At 55.8% G+C, this 16743-nt stretch overlaps 1 protein-coding gene across 2 annotated transcripts; it reads right to left on the bottom strand.

Moving 5' to 3' along the window:
- Nucleotides 1-1431: 1431 nt before the first annotated feature.
- Nucleotides 1432-15921, bottom strand: WNT6 (Wnt family member 6). 2 transcript variants are annotated; one of them, XM_016950531.4, is made up of 4 exons: nucleotides 15561-15921; nucleotides 4417-4637; nucleotides 3845-4179; nucleotides 1432-2281 (listed from the first exon to the last, which is right to left on the bottom strand). In XM_016950531.4, exons 1-4 carry the CDS (start codon nucleotides 15638-15640, stop codon nucleotides 1820-1822), a joined length of 1098 nt encoding a protein of 365 aa, XP_016806020.3. In that variant the 5' UTR covers nucleotides 15641-15921; the 3' UTR covers nucleotides 1432-1819. The 2 variants fall into 2 exon arrangements, with proteins under 2 accessions (XP_016806020.3, XP_016806019.3); XM_016950530.4 differs by lacking the exon at nucleotides 15561-15921 and having other exon boundaries at nucleotides 4417-5286.
- Between the last annotated feature and the right edge of the window lie 822 nt (nucleotides 15922-16743).

Genomic DNA, 16743 nt, shown 5'->3' with positions numbered 1-16743 from the left:
TCTTGGCTAACACGGTGAAACCCCATCTCTACTAAAAATACAAAAAAACGTATCCAAGTGTGGTGGTGGGCGCCTGTAGTCCCAGCTACTTGGGAGGCTGAGGCAGGAGAATGGCATGAACCCAGGAGGCAGAACTTGCAGTGAGCTGAGATCACGCCACTGCACTCCAGCCTGGGCAACAGAGCAAGACTCCATCTCAAAAAAAAAAAAAAAAGAAAGAAAGAAAGAAAGAAAGTCAGTCTTATGTAAGAAGTCTGACTATCCTAAGGCTAACATGCAGCGAGGAAGCCCAGGTTAGCCACATGGAGAGAATGAGAGCACAAGAGAAGCTCTGTGCCCTAGACATGTGAGTGGGGGCTTCTTGGACTGTCCAGCACAGCACAGTGGAGACTCCAGCAGAATGCAGCCATGTGAACCCAAGCCAATGGTTCTGCTATATAGAGCAGACCTACCAAGCTGAGTTCTGACCAATCATGACCTCAAAAATCCTGAGAAGTGATTACTTTGGGGTTGTTTGTTATGTAGCAATGGATAACTGAAACAGAGCGAAATCCCTTTGTATAAAGAAAATGAGGCTAATTTGGCCTCTGTTGTAAAGTTCTAAGCAGCAGCACCAACTGCAAACCCAGAGTGTTTGACCCCAAAGCTCATTTTTTGTCCTCCATACCTTGATGGGGGAGTCATTCCCCATTGCAGTATTTGGACTGGAGGAAAGTTGGAGGCTCTGGGTCCTGGAATTTGGGCTATGCCCTCCCTCTTTCTCTCTGGAGGAAGATGAGAGCTCAAGCTTCAGCTATGGAGAATCCAGAACTGCCCTCTGTCTCCTCACTTTCACCAGTAGCTTCCCAAGAGGAACCAGAAGGAAGGAAATATTGTTGGGTGCCAAGAGAAATGTTGGGACAAACTTGCTTCCTCTCCCTCTAAGTGTTATTAGAAATGCTGTTCTGGGCAGTCTTTTCAATGTGAATGGGAGTGAAGTTAGTTTTGATGGTAACAAAACCTGGTGAAGCTAATAACATGTGTTCATCACATTCTACAGTTTATAAAGTGCTTTAATCCCATGGGCTTAGGCATCCCCAAAAGTCTACCCAGAAATTCCCCAGGGGTCACAGAAACAGACAGAATCCCCTAAAAATTAAGACAAGGGCGAGTTTGAGAGCTGAGCATACCATCAGAAGCTTCTGATGCCCCTGTCCCTTTAAAGAGGAATTGCTAGTTCTTCTCCAGCTTGCAGATCCAGGACCTAGATGTGTGACAGGAGTGAACAAGAAGAATGCCAAGGGGAGATAGCGAGTTTCCAGGAGAGGCCAACCTGGTCGGGAGATAGGGACCCAGGTGATAGCCCCTGAGGTGCTAGTTCTAGCAAAACCACCTTCTTCTGGAGCCTGGCAGCCTGAAGATCGGTCTCCCCCAAAACTGTGGGTCCAGCCCTAGTGGTTTAAATATCTTTATTGATACTAACCTCACCCACCATCCTGTGGCCAGCAGTTCTGGGGAGCCCAGTATCCGGAGGCCTTTAGACTGGCTTTTTTCCAGTCTAAAAAACTGTTTCCTCCTAGAGGCCAAGGGGAGGGAGGGCCTGTACAGTGTCCTTTAAACGCTCCCCGAGAGCCTTTTCGGGGCCGTCTGGCGCCCTGAGCCTTCGTGGGTGGGCGTTCCTCTCAAGCCCCTCGCCTCACCATTTCCAGAGCCCTGGGAGTTGGGCTTTGGCAGGGAGAGGCTGGGCTCGAGCGGCGAGAGGCGCCCGGTGCCGGTGCCCTGAGGTCCCACAGGTGCGAGCCACCGCTGCGCGAAGTCAGTCTAGCGGCCGGGCGGCGGGTCAGAGGCAGAGGCTGAGCTCCTTGCGCACACGGCAGCGGTGGCACTGTACTACGCAGCACCAGTGGAAGCGGCACAGGCAGTTCTCTTCGAGCTGCACGCTCTCCTGGCGGTGCCCGCGGCCGCAGCACAGCAGGTCGCAGCCGCTGAGGTCCGGGGCGCTGCTATTGCAGGCGCGACCGCGCGTGCCGGGGGAGCCGGTGCGTCGGTTGGGGGCGCAGAAGTCGGGCGAATCGGCGGCGTAGAGGAGGTCCGCTCGGCCCGGCGGCTTGAGCGTGCGGACGGCGGGCAGCAGGGCCTTGCCGTCGTTGGTGCCCATGACGCGTGAGGCGCCGTGGAAGCGCTCCAGCAGCCGCGCGCCCACCTCGCGAAACGGAGGCAGCTTCTGCCAGCAGGTGCGCAGCGCGCATGATCCCGACAGCCCGTGGCATTTGCACTCGGTGCGCGTGTGGCTCCGCACGGCCTGCGGGAAGCAGAGGGGCGGACGCATGTGGACAGATAGGGGGTGCAGGGAAGGGCCCAGCGGATGGACAGAAAATAAGATTGGGAATGGAAGGTGAAAGGAAGAGAGGAAAATGCAGACAAAAGGAGACCGCAAGTTCAGGAGGAGGAAATCAAGGAAAGGACAACTCGGAGGGGAGGAGCAGGAGGAATGGTGAGGATGGAGGAATATGATGATGACGAAGCGGGGAGACGGGGACAATATGCAGCGCAGAGATTCCAGGGTCCAAAGCCAGGGGGTGGGGGAGAAAGCAGAATGGACAGCAGGGGTGAGATTCTCTTTGGAGGAGGGGAGAGGTGGCAGCTGTCGAAGCCTAGCCCTCCTGCCTACCTGGCCCCCTCATTCCTACCCCTCACGGCCCCCAGGCCGGGCTGAGCACAGACGCAGAGCCAGCCGCCTGGGCGTCTGTCTCCGTCACCCCTCCCCAACCCTCTCGGCAGGTATGTGGGCCTGTCCGGACATTCCTCTTCAGGCCCCCTCCTCCCCCTGCCCGATGCCTCAGGCCCGAACCCTAGAGGACACGGTATGTATGGCGATGTCCCTGGAGAACGCTAGAACTGAGGCATAGGGTGCAGGAGGGCCCGCTGGGAATGCAGTACTGAGAGTGGAACCCAGGCGGCCTCTCCCCTATTCACTGTCTGAAGCAGGGTCTAAGATTCCCAAACCCACCAAGCGCTGATGGTTCAGAAGACCCAAGAAAATCATTTCTGGAAGCTCAGAGTCCAGGGGCTAACCTGACCGTGTGTCCCACTCCCACCTCCTGAGTCTGCCCTGCCCCCTCCTGGAACCATCACACCCAGACAACCTTCTTGCCCCTGAATGAGAGCTCCTGGGGCTCTCCTCTTTACAGAGGGGAGAGGAGAGGCTGCCACGGCTCCGGGCAAGTGAGACCTGGGCTGGCGTTGCTGGGCAGCCAGTTGGCAAATGCCCAGAATTGGCCACAGCTGTCCTGGCCTCCACCTGACTCCCTCCAACCTCCACTAGGATTGGTTCCTTGTCCTTCGCTCTTTTCCATTGCCCCTCAGACCTGTTCTAACTCTTTCTAGGCCTCTCTCACTTCCCCTGGCTTCCCTGTACCAAAACCCCAGACCTTGCATTAGCTTCTATCCTGTCTTTCATCCCCACTTTTGTTTTATTCCCCTGCCCCTGCCTAGGCATCCAGACCTCCTACCCACTGCAAGCTTTGCTTCACCTGTCCTGTCTTGAAGCTGTGCCCTCTCTGCCTGGGGTCACTAAAGACCCTCAGTCCTATTCCCTGAGTGTCCCTTCCCCCTTCTGCCCGCTGTACCGTCCAGCATCTGGCCTTCTCAGACCCCCACGTGACTCCTTCTTGGAGGCTGGACACCTCTCCTCCCACATGTCCATCCATGCTTGCAGCCCATCTTTCCGCCCGTGCGCACTCCCCCACACATTAACGCCGTCCTCCACCTACACACCCTCACTCCTGCCAACACTTCCTCAAGCACACTCCTGCGTGCACACTCACATTTCCGCACACACTCACTCCGTCCTGCCCGTACGCACCAGCCGGCCCGCCTCGTTGTTGTGCAGTTGCACCAACGCGCGGATGTCTCCGCGTCCCCGCTTGTGCCGCGCGTCCATAAAGAGCCTCGACTTCTCGTCCCCGAAGTCCACGTCGTCGCCGCAGCCTCCCCACTCCCAGGCGGCGCTGCCTTCCGGGGAGCCCGCGGGGCCAGGGGGTCCGGGGGTGCCGGGCAGGCCGGAGGGCCGGGGAGGGGCCCGCCCGCGGGGCGCCTGGCAGCCGCACTGCAGCAGCTCGCCCATAGAACAGGCCTGCGTGACGGCGTGGCTGGCGCCGGCAGCAGTGATGGCGAACACGAAGGCCGTCTCCCGAATATCTGTGAATGCAGAGAGGTGCAATCAGCGCGGGCTGGGGCGGTCAGCTGGGGTCTGGGACCTGAAACCTGCGGCGGGAGGGCTGCCCCAGGGGCCTGGGAGGCAGGGTCCTTGCAGGGTGCCCAGACACATGTGAGGGGGAAGGGGGGCTCAGGCAACTTCAGCGAACCAGTTCTCCTCTCCTCGGGTCCCACAGCAGGGAGAAAGCAGCCCCACTTCCGCCCCCTCCCCACACTGACCCTGTTGCAGGATGCGTCCAAAGGCCTTGCTGTGGCTGGAGCAATTCCAGCGGCGGAAGCGGAACTGGAACTGGCACTCTCGCACCCCGAGCCGGGCGCCCCGGGCTAGCTCTGCCACCACTTCCGGCTCAGCCTGGCACAACTCAGCCTGCCGCCCGGCCAGCCGCCGTGCCTTCCTGCAGATGCTGGTAGGGTCCATAACCAAGGGGCTGCCCACAGCCCTGGAAAGCAGAGAATAGCAGGTCAGGGGTGTAACCCAAAAAAGGGCTTGGGGTGGAAGGGAGGGGGACCAGCCCCACTCAGCCCACAGCGGAAGCTGTGACATGCCCTCCCACCCTACCTCCAAACTGAGCTTGAGATTGTCCTGTCTGGCTCTCCTGCTATTCCATGTCTGTGTCGCCTCTAACTAGAGTCTAGTCTGATAATTGCTACAGAGCAAAGATTCAATCTTATCCTCTTGCACACATCTTTGTAAATAAATCCTTATAGAAATTTTACTCAAGGTGAAGGCAGCTGGCATCAGGTAAGTCAAAGTTAAAACTCAAACTTCTGGCCCAAAAGGGTGACAAGGAAAAGAAATAACAGAAGAAAGATCAAGAAGGCCGTCAAGGAAAAGAAAGCATGTGTCGTCAAGAGACACCAAAGAAAAGTAAGCAGTATCAAGGAATGATATGGTCCTAGTGGACCACAAGCTGGATATGTGTCAGCTGAACAGCCCCGATGAAAGGCAAGAACAATCCCAGGGAGAGAGAATGCCACGAGATGTCGGAACGGCTAGGGAATGGAGCCTAGCTGAGAAAAGTCACACCCGCTCCATAGCCCAAGTTTCTCCTTCTATAAAATGGGTGTGTTGGGCTTTCATCTCTAAGGTGGGCCCTCCTACCCTGATATCTTCTGTGTCCCTGAACTGGAGAGCAGGAAGAAGGAGCTGGGGGCCAGGTCTCTGAAGCATTGTTGGAAAGTAGGTGACACTGACCCTTCTCCTGCTCCAGGATCTGTGGCTTTCTTTCTTTTTTTTTTTAATTGAGATGGAGTCTTGCTCTGTCACCCAGGCTGGAGTACAGTGGCGGGCTCCCAGCTCACTGCAACCTCCACTGCCCAGGTTCAAGCGATTCTCATGCCTCAGCCTCCCAAATAGCTGGGACTACAGGTGTGCACCACCAGGCCTGGCTAATTTTTTTGTACTTTTAGTAGAGACAAGTTTCACCATGTTGGCCAAGCTGGTTTCAAACTCCTGACTTCAGGTGATCTGCCTGCCTCGGCTTCCCAAAGTGCTGGGATTACAGGCATGAGCCACCACACATGGCCAAGGATCTGTTGCCTTCTCTGAGCAGAATGGCAGTGAACCAAGCCCTGCGCATTAGGGTGACATCACTGCTGGGGGGCAGGCAATATTTGGCTTGGTAGGGGAAGACTTCATGGGAAGTCTCACGCACTTCCAGAAATCCCTCAACTCCTGGCCTTCGTTCTGCCCAAGGACAGAGCTGACATTTGGTTTTGGTACACCAGACCCCTGAAGGTTAATTCCTTAGGGATTCATACCTGGGGGAACCGCTCTCATCAGAATGCTCCTATTTGAACACTTAGCTGGGATTCCCATCTCAAATGAATGAGTAGAGCATTTGGGAGCAGAGGGTAATTAGAGACCACCCAAAAGCTCTTCAGCAGAGGACAGAAAGAAAAAACTGGGTGGGGGTAGGGGTCCCAGGAGAGAGAAAACATAGAGAATGGTGGTAGGTGGTGCCAGAGGTCAAGGTGGCCTACTTTTCAGTTTTGCTTTAGTGCATATCCGCCCCACTGTCCCCATTTGCTCCACAAGTACAGGCTGCCCAGGCATGTTCTGGCTCCACAACAATGAAATGTGATGGTCTTAAATAGAAGCAAGAGGAATTTAGGTCTTAAGGTAGAACTCTCAACACTAAGGATGGAGATGCTTGAAGAGGTGGTGCAGGAAGATGTGTAGTAAGCTCAGTCCTTTATGGTCTACAACACAAACACGTGTGTGTGCGCGTGCATTCTCATGCGTGCACACATGCGCACGCACACACACAAAATCAGGTTGCTGCCGTCATCCGTACCCAAGTAGCTCAGGAATCAGATGTCTCTCAATGGAGAGGCCACAGTCCACATCTTCCTTCCTGCGTGCTTAAGACCAGCCCAGCACTGGCCCCCACCCTTTCTCAGCCTAGATAAGTAAGCAATGGAGTGTGGGTCAGGGCACCCCAATGACCCAGTGACTTTTGAGAGCTGATCGGTGTCTATTGATCCATCAATCTATCTGTCCCTCCTCTGCCCATATATCCCACCTCATTATAAGAAGGATTGGAGGCAGCTTCCAACATGGCTGTGCAGGGTCAGGAGATAAGACTATGAGCTTCTTGAGCATTAAGACTGCCTTATTTTCCTTTGCATCTCCTGGAAGACTTAGGTACTTAGTTTATATCCTCCCCCAACCCCAATTTTCATTACAAAAAAATTGCATAGTATGAATTCTGTGTCACATGTAATACCTGTAGTATATTATACAATGAACACCATCTAATATGTGGTTTTGAATGAGTAAATAAGCCATCTAAGAGAAAGTTCTCACTTGAGCCCAGGCCCCTGTCCACATCTTATTTCATGACTCCTAATTCATTTCCTCAAACATGCTCTTTTCCCCCACTGGGAATCAGGCAGGGAATGAATCCTCTCTGCAGTCATCCAGCTCCTTATGTCTGGGGCTCCACCTGTGAGTCGGGGGCTCTGCAAGCTCATCTTCCCCACCCCTACTGCCCTTACTTCTAAGTTCCCCAGTCCCTCCTCCTCAACCCTGCCCTCTGCTAACTCCCTAGTTTCCCAGCGTTGCCTGGCCTTATCTTCCCAAGGTTACTCTGCCCCATCCTTCTCCTCTCCCTCCTCTTCCCTTAAGAAGGCAGGAGGGAGTGGAGATGAGCAAGACAGAAAGACAAAAACCTCTTGACCTTCTCTGTTTCGCAGGGACTAGAGACGGGAGAATCACGAGGAGTATGGAGGCCAGGGACTTTCAGGAGGTAGGGCTGGGGCTGGGGGACTGCCCCAGAGCCAGTTCCTGGTCTGGGTCTGGCTCCCCAGGCTGGCTGGCTGCCTGGGAACTAGACTTGTTTACAAGCTGGTCAGGGGGAGGGATGGGCAGTAGTAGCAGCTAGAATCCCAAGGGACCAGTTTGTTCCCTGCCCTCCTGTCCTTGCTCCCATCCTAAATACATAGGAAATGAAACTCCAGAAGGGGCGTGGCAGGGGGCATTGGGCAAAACACCAAGCTTCGCTTCCGATCTCTGGTTTCTGTCAACTCTGTGTGGGCTGAGCCACTCTGAGCAAGTCATTCCCCTTTGTGGGCTTCAGAAAAACTGAGGAGTTAGCATGAGAGACTCACATACCCCCTATAACTTTGGCTTTTGACAACACATCAAGTAATAACTCCCCCATCCCCACTCACCTTTCACCTTCCTCGCTTTATGCTTCCTTAGGGAGTGAACTCTGCTTTTCAGGCCTTTGGGTCAGCATTGGCCTAGGATCAGCCCAGAGAAGATGTGCTCCTTTGGGAGAATTTGCATGTTTTGGGGCCTGAAGCACAGTGGTAGTAGGGAATACACAATATATAGGATCTGGGATCCTCATCAAACAGCCATTCCTGGGCATAGAAAAAAATGAGGCTAGCCCTAAAAGAAATCAGTATGCGGACAAGAAGGGACAAGGCAATGGATGGTCATTCTAACCAGCTTGGCCTGCACCAAGGTCTCTCTACCAAGGACCATGGTTGGTAGGATCAATTGCCTAGGGAGGTGGTATCAGGGGCCAGCCAGTCCCTATTGGCAATATCTGTAGACCTAAGCCCTGGATGTCCTAGGTTTCTGGCCTAACCTACCTTTCCATCTCTTGAGTCAGAGGGCCAAGAACAATGTCAGAGATCACCCAGTTCAGCCCCACCCACTTCACCCTCGTTATGCAGATGAGCAAGACAGGAGGCGACTGACTCTGGCCACTGGTGGAGGGATCCCTATTGCAAGACACAGTAGATGAATATTTCAAACATAAACAGTGCTGGAGGGAAATGGGCACGTGAGATATCAGAAGACTTCCAGTGGCCTCCCACACCATCCTCCACACAGCCCCGTCCCCCTAGCAAGGTTGATTAACTCTGAATCTATTCCAGATAACATCGCTAAAATTCTGGATTCAGACCCACCCTAGGTCATCAAAATCTTAGCATCTCTCCAAACTCACCTCAGATCCCACTTGCCCTAAGGAGCCTCCCTGGGCCCCAGTCCCCACAGACCTTCCTCCATGCATCACCCGGGGTGCCTCTCATTTGGGGGCGTCTGTTATCCTGCCAGTGGTATAATTAATTTTTCATGTTTGCTTGTCTTATCTTTCTAACTAGGTAGAAAACTCATCGAAGACAATAAGCTCATGCATGGATATTCATGGAGTATGCTCAGGGTTTTTGGGATCCACCAGACTTGAGTTTGGATCTGGGCTCTGCCATTTGCTTGTTCTATGATGTTGAGTGAGTCCCTAGCATGTGAAGCTGGCACTTAGTCTTCATTAGATGGATGATGAGACTTAACCTCCTGAGCCTCAGTTTCTTCAACTGTCAAATGAAACTAGTAATACCCACCTCCCTCCCAGATTACAGATGCAGAGAACCTGTCCAGAGAGTGGGCTTCCTCCAACAACTGGTGTTTGTCTTCCCACCACACCCTTATTCATCTCTTGAGCCTGCCCAGTTCAGGACAAACAGTAGGGTGCAGGCAGCATTGTGGATTCCTGAGAACACCCTTTTCTCCAACTCTCTGCTATTTCTTCTCAGCCTGGATCCCTGTGTCTCCTCCTCCTCCATCCAGCCCTGCTGCTGGACCAAATGCACCCTCTAGGACCCTCCTCTTCCCCAGCAGGCACTCCTGGGTGGATCACTGAGGCCAAAGGGATCACAGCCCACTGGCTGCCCAACGCCCTCTGAAGGGTCTCCAAGCCAGTCTCCCTCTATTTCCCCACCCCTACTCCCAAGGTCCCCACACTGACCCCACCTCCCACAAGCCAGCAGAGGGAGCCCTGAGCCCTGGGGCTGTGGGTGGGGGTTGCACAGGGGTGGGGGAGGTGGGTGGTGGAGAAGGGGCAGAAAAATGTTGCCTGACTGCTGCTGAGGCGGCTGGGCCCGGGCCTGTGCCCGCCCGCCTGTCCTGTCCTGCTCTGTCTAACTCGGTAATTACTGCTCCCCTCCCCCAGCCCCTACCCCCACCCAAACCACCACATCAAAGCCAGTGATGCCCAGCTCCCTTAACCCCTGCCTCCCCACTGCCCCCCCAGCCACCCCATTCCCCACCTCACCACCCCTAACCCAACTTGGTTCCCTCTGCCCTTCCTCACCATCTCTCCTCATCACTCTTGGGAGAGGTGGAGGCATTCCCTTCCCTGACAGACTTCGCTGTACAAAAGGGCTTCCTATTGGTCAGGGCTGCGGCAGGCGAAGGTGCCCCCAGGAGACTGTCCTGGGCCCTCTGCTCGCCCATATTGGGGTGGGGAGCATCTATCTGAGGGTGGGACAGGGGAGCAGGAGAGGCCTGTGGAAGATCCTGTGCCCCTTTCCTGATCCCCCACCTCCTCACAAGAATGAGGCACTGAGCCAGAGGTGGACTCTCAGTCTGGCTCTGAGCTGCCTGCATTCCGGGTGGCCAGGGGCAAGTCATCTTCTCACCGCCTGTCTGTGACCTTGCTGCCCTCACATGTAAGTGAAAATATTGGACCTGATTATCTCTAAGTGCTTTCTAGATCTACTTTCTAGATTAAACAGAGGGCTCAGGAACTGGAGGAACCAGCCAAAGAGGCCAAGGTGGAGAAGCCTCCCAGAGCCCTTTCTCTCCCTCAGCTCCTCCTCCGGCAGTTCTGGAGAAGCACCCAAGGGAGTGCCGGGCCTAGGCAGGAAGGAGGGTGCAGGCTGGGGGTGCTTTCACTGACCCACAAAGGACAGGCGTCCTGCGGCCACCGTCCTGCCAGCCTGACCCCACTGCCCTCGCCCCATCCCCTCCACAGTGGCATTTCTCCATCATAGTGCACATTCTGGAACCCTCCCCTTGCTGGGCCTGATGAGCAAACCTCCTGCTGACCTCTCCCCACCAACTCCTGGCTTCTGATGAGAACAGGGCAGGAGGGGGCTGCACCCCCCAGGAAATGTCTCAGTGCCAGAACTCTGGTGGGCTCAGGGCATGCTCTGGCCTGGATTGGGCCAGCCTCCTTCTGCCCCTGCCCTTTTCTGCTCACAGCCCCATTGTATCCCTCCAGGGGAAGCTGCCAAGGCGGGAGGCCTGGAGGGGGGAATGGATGGCCAACCCACCCCCTTCCGCACCCCACCCTGGAGCTCAGCAGGGGCCAGCAACAGGACTGCCCACGATGGGTCAGGGGCCCCAGATAAAGACAGGATGGGAAAGGGTGGTCAGGCCCAGCCTGGGTTGGGGGTGGCAGCTAGAAAACCTGAGTGCCACAAAGAAGCCAGGGTCGTTTCCCTGCCTCCCTGTGGGGCCAGATGAGGCTGTCCTAGGCCTCTGGCTCTTGTTTCCTTTTCCAGGAGGGGGGTGGGTGAAAGACAAGATGGGATGGGGGAAGGGAGTGACACTGGGTGGTGTTTTCCCTAGTGGAACAAGGGGAGGGTTAGTTTCTTTCATAGAAAATATAAAACAGGGCTGGGCGCAGTGGCTCACGCCTGTTATCCCAGCACTTTGGGAAGCTGAGGCACGCAGATGACTTTAAGTCAGGAGTTCGAGATCAGCCTGGCCAACATGGTGAAACCCCATCTCTACTAAAAATACTTAAAAAAAAAAATTAGCTGGCATGGTGCCAGGCACCTGTAATCCCGGCTAATCAGGAGGCTGAGGTAGGATAATCACTTGAACCCGGGTGGCAGAGGTTGCAGTGAGCTGAGATTGCACCACTGCACTCCAGCCTGGGTGACAGAGTGAGACTCTGTCTCAAAAAGGAAAAAAAGAAAAGAAAAGAAAAAAACAGAGGAAAGAGGAAGAGAGAAGAAGGAGATTGATTTGACCATTCTATGAGAGTGAGCTCTTTACTACATCCACCGATTGGAGGTATAAATAATGATGGGTCAGATGTTGTAAAGAACTTCCTGGGGGTGGGCAAGACCGGAGCAAGGAGCAGAGCGGAAGCGGGGAACTGGTGACTGGGAAGCTCTCCCTCTCTGCCTCACTCCCAAGACAGGGTCTGTCAGGGCCACAGGATAGGCTGGATGACCTGGATGCAATGAGGCTGGACAAGATGATTTCCAGAGAGCCTGGCCAATGTCCTTGAATCTGGGATTCTGTAATTCACAAAGATATGATTACAAATGAGAGAAAGACAGAGAGGCTAGGGGAAGAGTTTATTTTTATTGATTGATTGATTGAGACAGAGTCTTGCTCTGTCACCCAGGCTGGAGTGCAGTGGCATGGATCTCGGCTCACTGCAACCTCAGCCTCCCAGGTTCGAGTGATTCTTCTGCCTCAGCCTCCCAAGTAGCTGGGATTACAGGCACCTGCCACCACTCCTGGCTAATTTTTGTATTTTTAGTAGAGACAGGGTTTCACCATGTTGGCCAAACTGGTCTCAAACTCCTGACCTCAAGTGATCCGCCCACCTCAGCCTTCCAAAGTGGTGGGATTTCAGGAGTGAGCCTCTGTGCCTGAGCTGGAGACAGAGTTTAGAAAGCATGCATCACATTGGAGTAAGGAATGGAAGTGAAAAAGAAGATGGGAGAGAAACTTCTCAGGAACCTGGAGCCAGGTCTCCGAGCTAATTCCAAGGGCATGAGCCCCTTTCCTGACCAAGACAGTCGAGTCACTCAAAGGTCCTGGGGTCCTCTCTGCTTCTAGCCTGGCTGCTGCTAGAATGTCAGAGTGGGATGCAGGAGGCTGCTGCAGCTGCTTTCCTGGCCAGCACTGGAGCTCTGACCTGGCCAGGATTCTCTGACAAGTAGGGAGAAGAAGGCCAGGGAAAGCAGGTCCTGGGCATCGGGGAACAGCCTGGAAGCCCTTACTGGGAAAGCTGCCAGCTGAAGTGAGACTGGGGATTTAGGGGAGTGGAAGAGCCTCAGGCCAGTGGGAATTATTGGTCCAGCTCATCAACCCAAACTTGATCTTGGAGGGCACTGGTAGGGTGGGGAGAGCTCAGGAGTGTAAGCAGAGTCAAAGATCCAGGGGAAGGGGATCTGGGCTCAGACCAAAGAGATGAAGTGTCAGAAATAGACAAGTGACCAGGCACAATGGCTCATGCCTGTAAGCCCAGCACTTTGGGAGGCCAAGGTGAGCGGATTGCTTGAGGTCAGGAGTTTGAGACCAGCCTGACCAACATGGTGAAACCTCGTCTCTACTAAAAATACAAAATTTAGCTGGGCATGGTGGTGGGCAACTCTAATCCCAGTTACTCAGGAGGCTGAGGCAGGAGAATCATTTGAGCCAGGAGGTGGAGGTTGTAGTGAGCCAATATTGCACCACTGCACTCCAGCCTGGGCGACACAACGAGACTCCGTCTCAAAAAAATAAAAAATAAAAAGTAAAATAGGCTGGGCATGGTAATGCCATGGTAATGGCTGGGCCTGTAATCCCAGCACTTTGGGAGGCCGAGGCGGGCAGATCACTTGAGGTCAGGAGTTTGAGACCAGCCTGGCCAACATGGTGAAACCTTGTTGAAACCTGGTGAAACCTCTACTAAACATGGTGAAACCTCTACTAAAAATACAAAAACTAGCCAGGCATGGTGGTGGGTGCCTGTAGTCCCAGCTACTTGGGAAGCTGAAGCAGGAGAAGCACTTGAACCGGGGAGACAGAGGTTGCCATGAGCCAAGATCGCACCACTGCACTCCAGCCTGGGCGACAGAACGAGACTCTGCTCTAAATAAATAAATAAATAAAAATAGAAATAAAGAAAGAAAAACAAAATGAATAGACAGAGGAGAGTGAAGGGGCCAAGGCAGGGAGGAGAGGCTCATTCCCTCAGAGGCACATCTGAGCAAGGCAGTCAGACACGTTATCACTGGGACCCCTCACTCCTCACCCGGCACGCCCTGCAGCTGTGGCCATGAAGGCCTCTGTGTTCTCCCACACCTGCCCGTGTCACCTCCTCCCCCACTCCCTTCTTCCCAGCTTCAGGGTCAGTCTCTCAGGGACCAGGCCGCTCTCCTTTGGCTTGGCTGCCACCCAGCAGTCCTTCCTGAACAAAGGAAGCCCCACAGATACAGAGCCCAGAAAGGTGAATCAGCCAGTCCAATGACACTCTGCAAGCCCATCTCCAGCACCAACACACTCCTAGGCCTCAGGGCTCCTAAAGACAAGGTATCTGCCTTCCAGGAGCAGGGAAGAGAGACCTAAAGGACTGTTGTCAGCCAAATGCAGTAACCAGCATAGTTGCCCAATGTATGTGATACAGTGGGAGCGCAGAGAAGGCAATGGAAGGAGGACAAGGGGGCAGCTTCAGGGAGGAAGTGGTATTTTAACCGTAAGGATAAGAATGATTTAGACAGAGGGGGAGGGAGGGGAAGGAAGACAATGGCCATCAGGGAGGGACCCCATCCCCACACCTTGAAAAAGGGCAAAGTTAGGCGTTTATGGGGAAAAGAGATTCCTTTACAACATTTTCCTTGAACTCTGGATTTTAAATGTAAATGAATCCCCTTTTTCACTCCTGGGGACCCTGGCCAGGAGAAGCTGGGTTGTGAGGGGGGCGCTGTACATACTGAGTACCTCCTAAGGTCCTATTATTCTACACGTCCTCCCACCTAACCTTCCCAGCAAGCCTGCCAGGTAGGGAGACTGTTATCCTATTTCCAGTTAAGACTGAGAGGTAGGGAAAGGAAGTGACTAGCCCAAGATCACAAACATAATGTTTAGATCTTAGATCTATCTGCTTCAAAGCTGCCACTGCATTATACTAAGCTGGATCAAAGGGCATATGTTCCCTAGATAGGACCTGGGTCGTCCTCGGTTCGCCCTTTCCGTGACACTAGCGTCGGACGGCTCTCCGCATCACGGAGTAGGGATTGCTGCCCGCCGCTCCCTGTGTGGGCATCCTACTCCCTATCTCTCCAGAGCACGGGGATCTGCCTCTCTTCCAAATCTGGGGGGCGAGGGAGGAGCGGAGGGTCGGCATCCAGCCAATCACGTGGCAATATGCAAATAGACACGACCCTGCCTTCTTAGGATTGGCTAACCCGTCAGCGTTATTGTCCAAGTCTCTCCTCTCTAAACACTGAGCTATTCCGGGCGAGGGTTTGCGGCTCTGGAGACCTAGGGGGAAAAAAGTCCTCTGGATCTGGATCTCTGAGCCGTCCCGGTCGGGCACCCTCCTTCCCCGCCCCGGCCCCACCCCCACCCCCAAGGCTCGAAGCTCCCGCAACCTTCGCTGCCTAGGTGTCCCTTCTAGCTAGGGCCAAGCCTGGGAAGACGCCCCCTTCCCTTGGCTGGCCAGGCCCCTCTCCCTTCCCGCAGGACCCCTCCCGGTCCCGTATCTCCCGGGCTGCACATATTTTTTCATTCATGACCCCCACGTCTGGAAGGGCCGGGCGCCTGGGTCCGGTTCCTTCCGCTCCTCCTTTTCCTTGCTTGGGGAGGACGAGGTAGAGAAAACCAGGGTCCTGACTCACTTTCCCCTTTATATTCCCTCTCTCGTCACTAAGGCCCACTCCTCAGGAGCCCAGAGAGAAGCCGGTGGGTTGGCAGGCAAAGCAGGGCGGGGAAGGGGCAGCTGTGTGGCCCTCTCTGCCTTGTGGCTTCCCACCTTGTTCCTGTCTTCTCCAAATCCAGCCCCATACCCTGAATCCAGGGCCCTCCTCACACATTCTTTTCCTCGGATATGTGTCTTCCCGAAAGATCTTTCCTACCCACTCGCCTGTTCCTTGGTGAGCTGGGTGAGCGCATAACTTGGCGGGGGGTGGGAGAGAACCCGGGAGGAGGAAAACACAATAGAATGTTCCCGGGGGTTAGGAACGTCGAAGTGGAGTTCAGAAACGCCCCCGGCCGAGGCCAGAAAGTTGGGCTCGGAGAGCAGGTAGAGCCGGGAGGCTGCGGAACACCCCAATCTGTCCTGGGCCCCGGGGTCCCCACCCTCCAGCGTCCAGAGCCGCGCTAGGACAGCCGGACTCACCACCACAGTCCGCCGACGTGCGCCGGGCACAGGAGCAGCAGCAGCAGCAGCCCGAGGCGGGAGGGTGCGGGCGGCAGCATCGTGACCGCCCTACGGCCGCCCGGGTGGGCAGGGGGCGAGGCTGCGGGGCGAACCGCGGCGCGCGAGGGCCCGGGCTTCAGTGCGAGCGCGGCGAGCGCAACGGCGGCGGCCGGGAGGCGAGGGATCCGGCGGCGGCGGGGGGGCCCATCCCGGGCGAGAAGGGCGCGGCGGAGGCGGAGAGCGGACGGGGCAGCCAGCGCCTGTGTCTCCTGCGGAGCTCGCTCGGGAGAAGAAATCAGAGCCGGGGGCGGAGGTGGGAGGGGAGCGGGGCCGAGGCGGGGGCGGGGGGCAGGGGGCCGGAGGGAGGTGGCAGTTGCGACAGTCAGGCAGCGGGACTCTCGGGAGCGAGCCGTGCGCCCCGGGGCGGCTGGCGCGGAGCGCAGCGGAGGGCGGGAGCGGGGTGCCGGGGCGGGGCCCCAGCGCGCTTCGGGCTGTGGGACCCGCCCGCTTCGCCCCCTCGCCTCGCCTCTCCCGGACTTGGAGCCCCCCGCCGCTCGTGGCCGCCTGGAGTCGGGGGCAAGGAAGGGCGGGGAAGAAGAGTAGAGAGGGGTGAGGGGGGAGAAAGAGGAGCTGAGGAATGGGGGACGGGCTGGAAGGGAGACGTTTGACAGGTTTGTTGACTGTAAAGAGAGAAAACTTCCCAGGAATGAGGGAGTTTGGGGCGGGGGGCGGTGCGGAGGGAGATGCTGGCGCGGAGGCAAGAGAGGAAGTTGGCCTGGGGCGCGGGGTGCTCCAGCGAGGGTTGTCAAACTGGACCGCCCGACAGGCGGATGCTGGAGGGGTCATCTCTTTCCGTGTCCCTGTTCGATGCCTCATGCCCCTTCGTCAGCCTCTCCTTGAAGAAGGGAGGAAGCCCTGGGCCTCCGCTCTCGCTCCCCCAGCCATTCCACCTCTCAAGCCCGCGTTCTAGGGCGGGGAGGTGGGGGAAATGAGAGGGCAAGAGTAGCCGCTCTAGGACGTGCGCGCAAGCGCTGGCACTTGTAAGCGAGCGGGAGAATGGAGGTCGCAGACTTTCAAGAGATCGAGGGGTCAGAATTCGCTTTAGCCCGGCCTCGCGTGTCCAAGAGTCCCTGCCTCGAGTTCCTCCCCCAACCTGGCCCGG

Source organism: Pan troglodytes, chromosome 13 (assembly GCF_028858775.2).
Source record: "Pan troglodytes isolate AG18354 chromosome 13, NHGRI_mPanTro3-v2.0_pri, whole genome shotgun sequence".
Lineage (NCBI taxonomy): Eukaryota > Metazoa > Chordata > Mammalia > Primates > Hominidae > Pan > Pan troglodytes.
The sequence above is the reverse complement of the archived record's forward strand: the minus strand, read 5'-3'. Positions and strand labels throughout refer to the sequence as shown.

Excerpts from the sequence above, each read along its gene's own strand:
- WNT6 (XM_016950530.4), bottom strand. The coding sequence starts at position 4,741 with ATGTCACAGCTTCCGCTGTGGGCTGAGTGGGGCTGGTCCCCCTCCCTT. Across the intron at positions 4,180-4,416 it reads TGGACGCATCCTGCAACAGG|ATATTCGGGAGACGGCCTTC; the intron begins GTCAGTGTGGGG and ends CTGCATTCACAG. Across the intron at positions 2,282-3,844 it reads ACAACGAGGCGGGCCGGCTG|GCCGTGCGGAGCCACACGCG; the intron begins GTGCGTACGGGC and ends TGCTTCCCGCAG.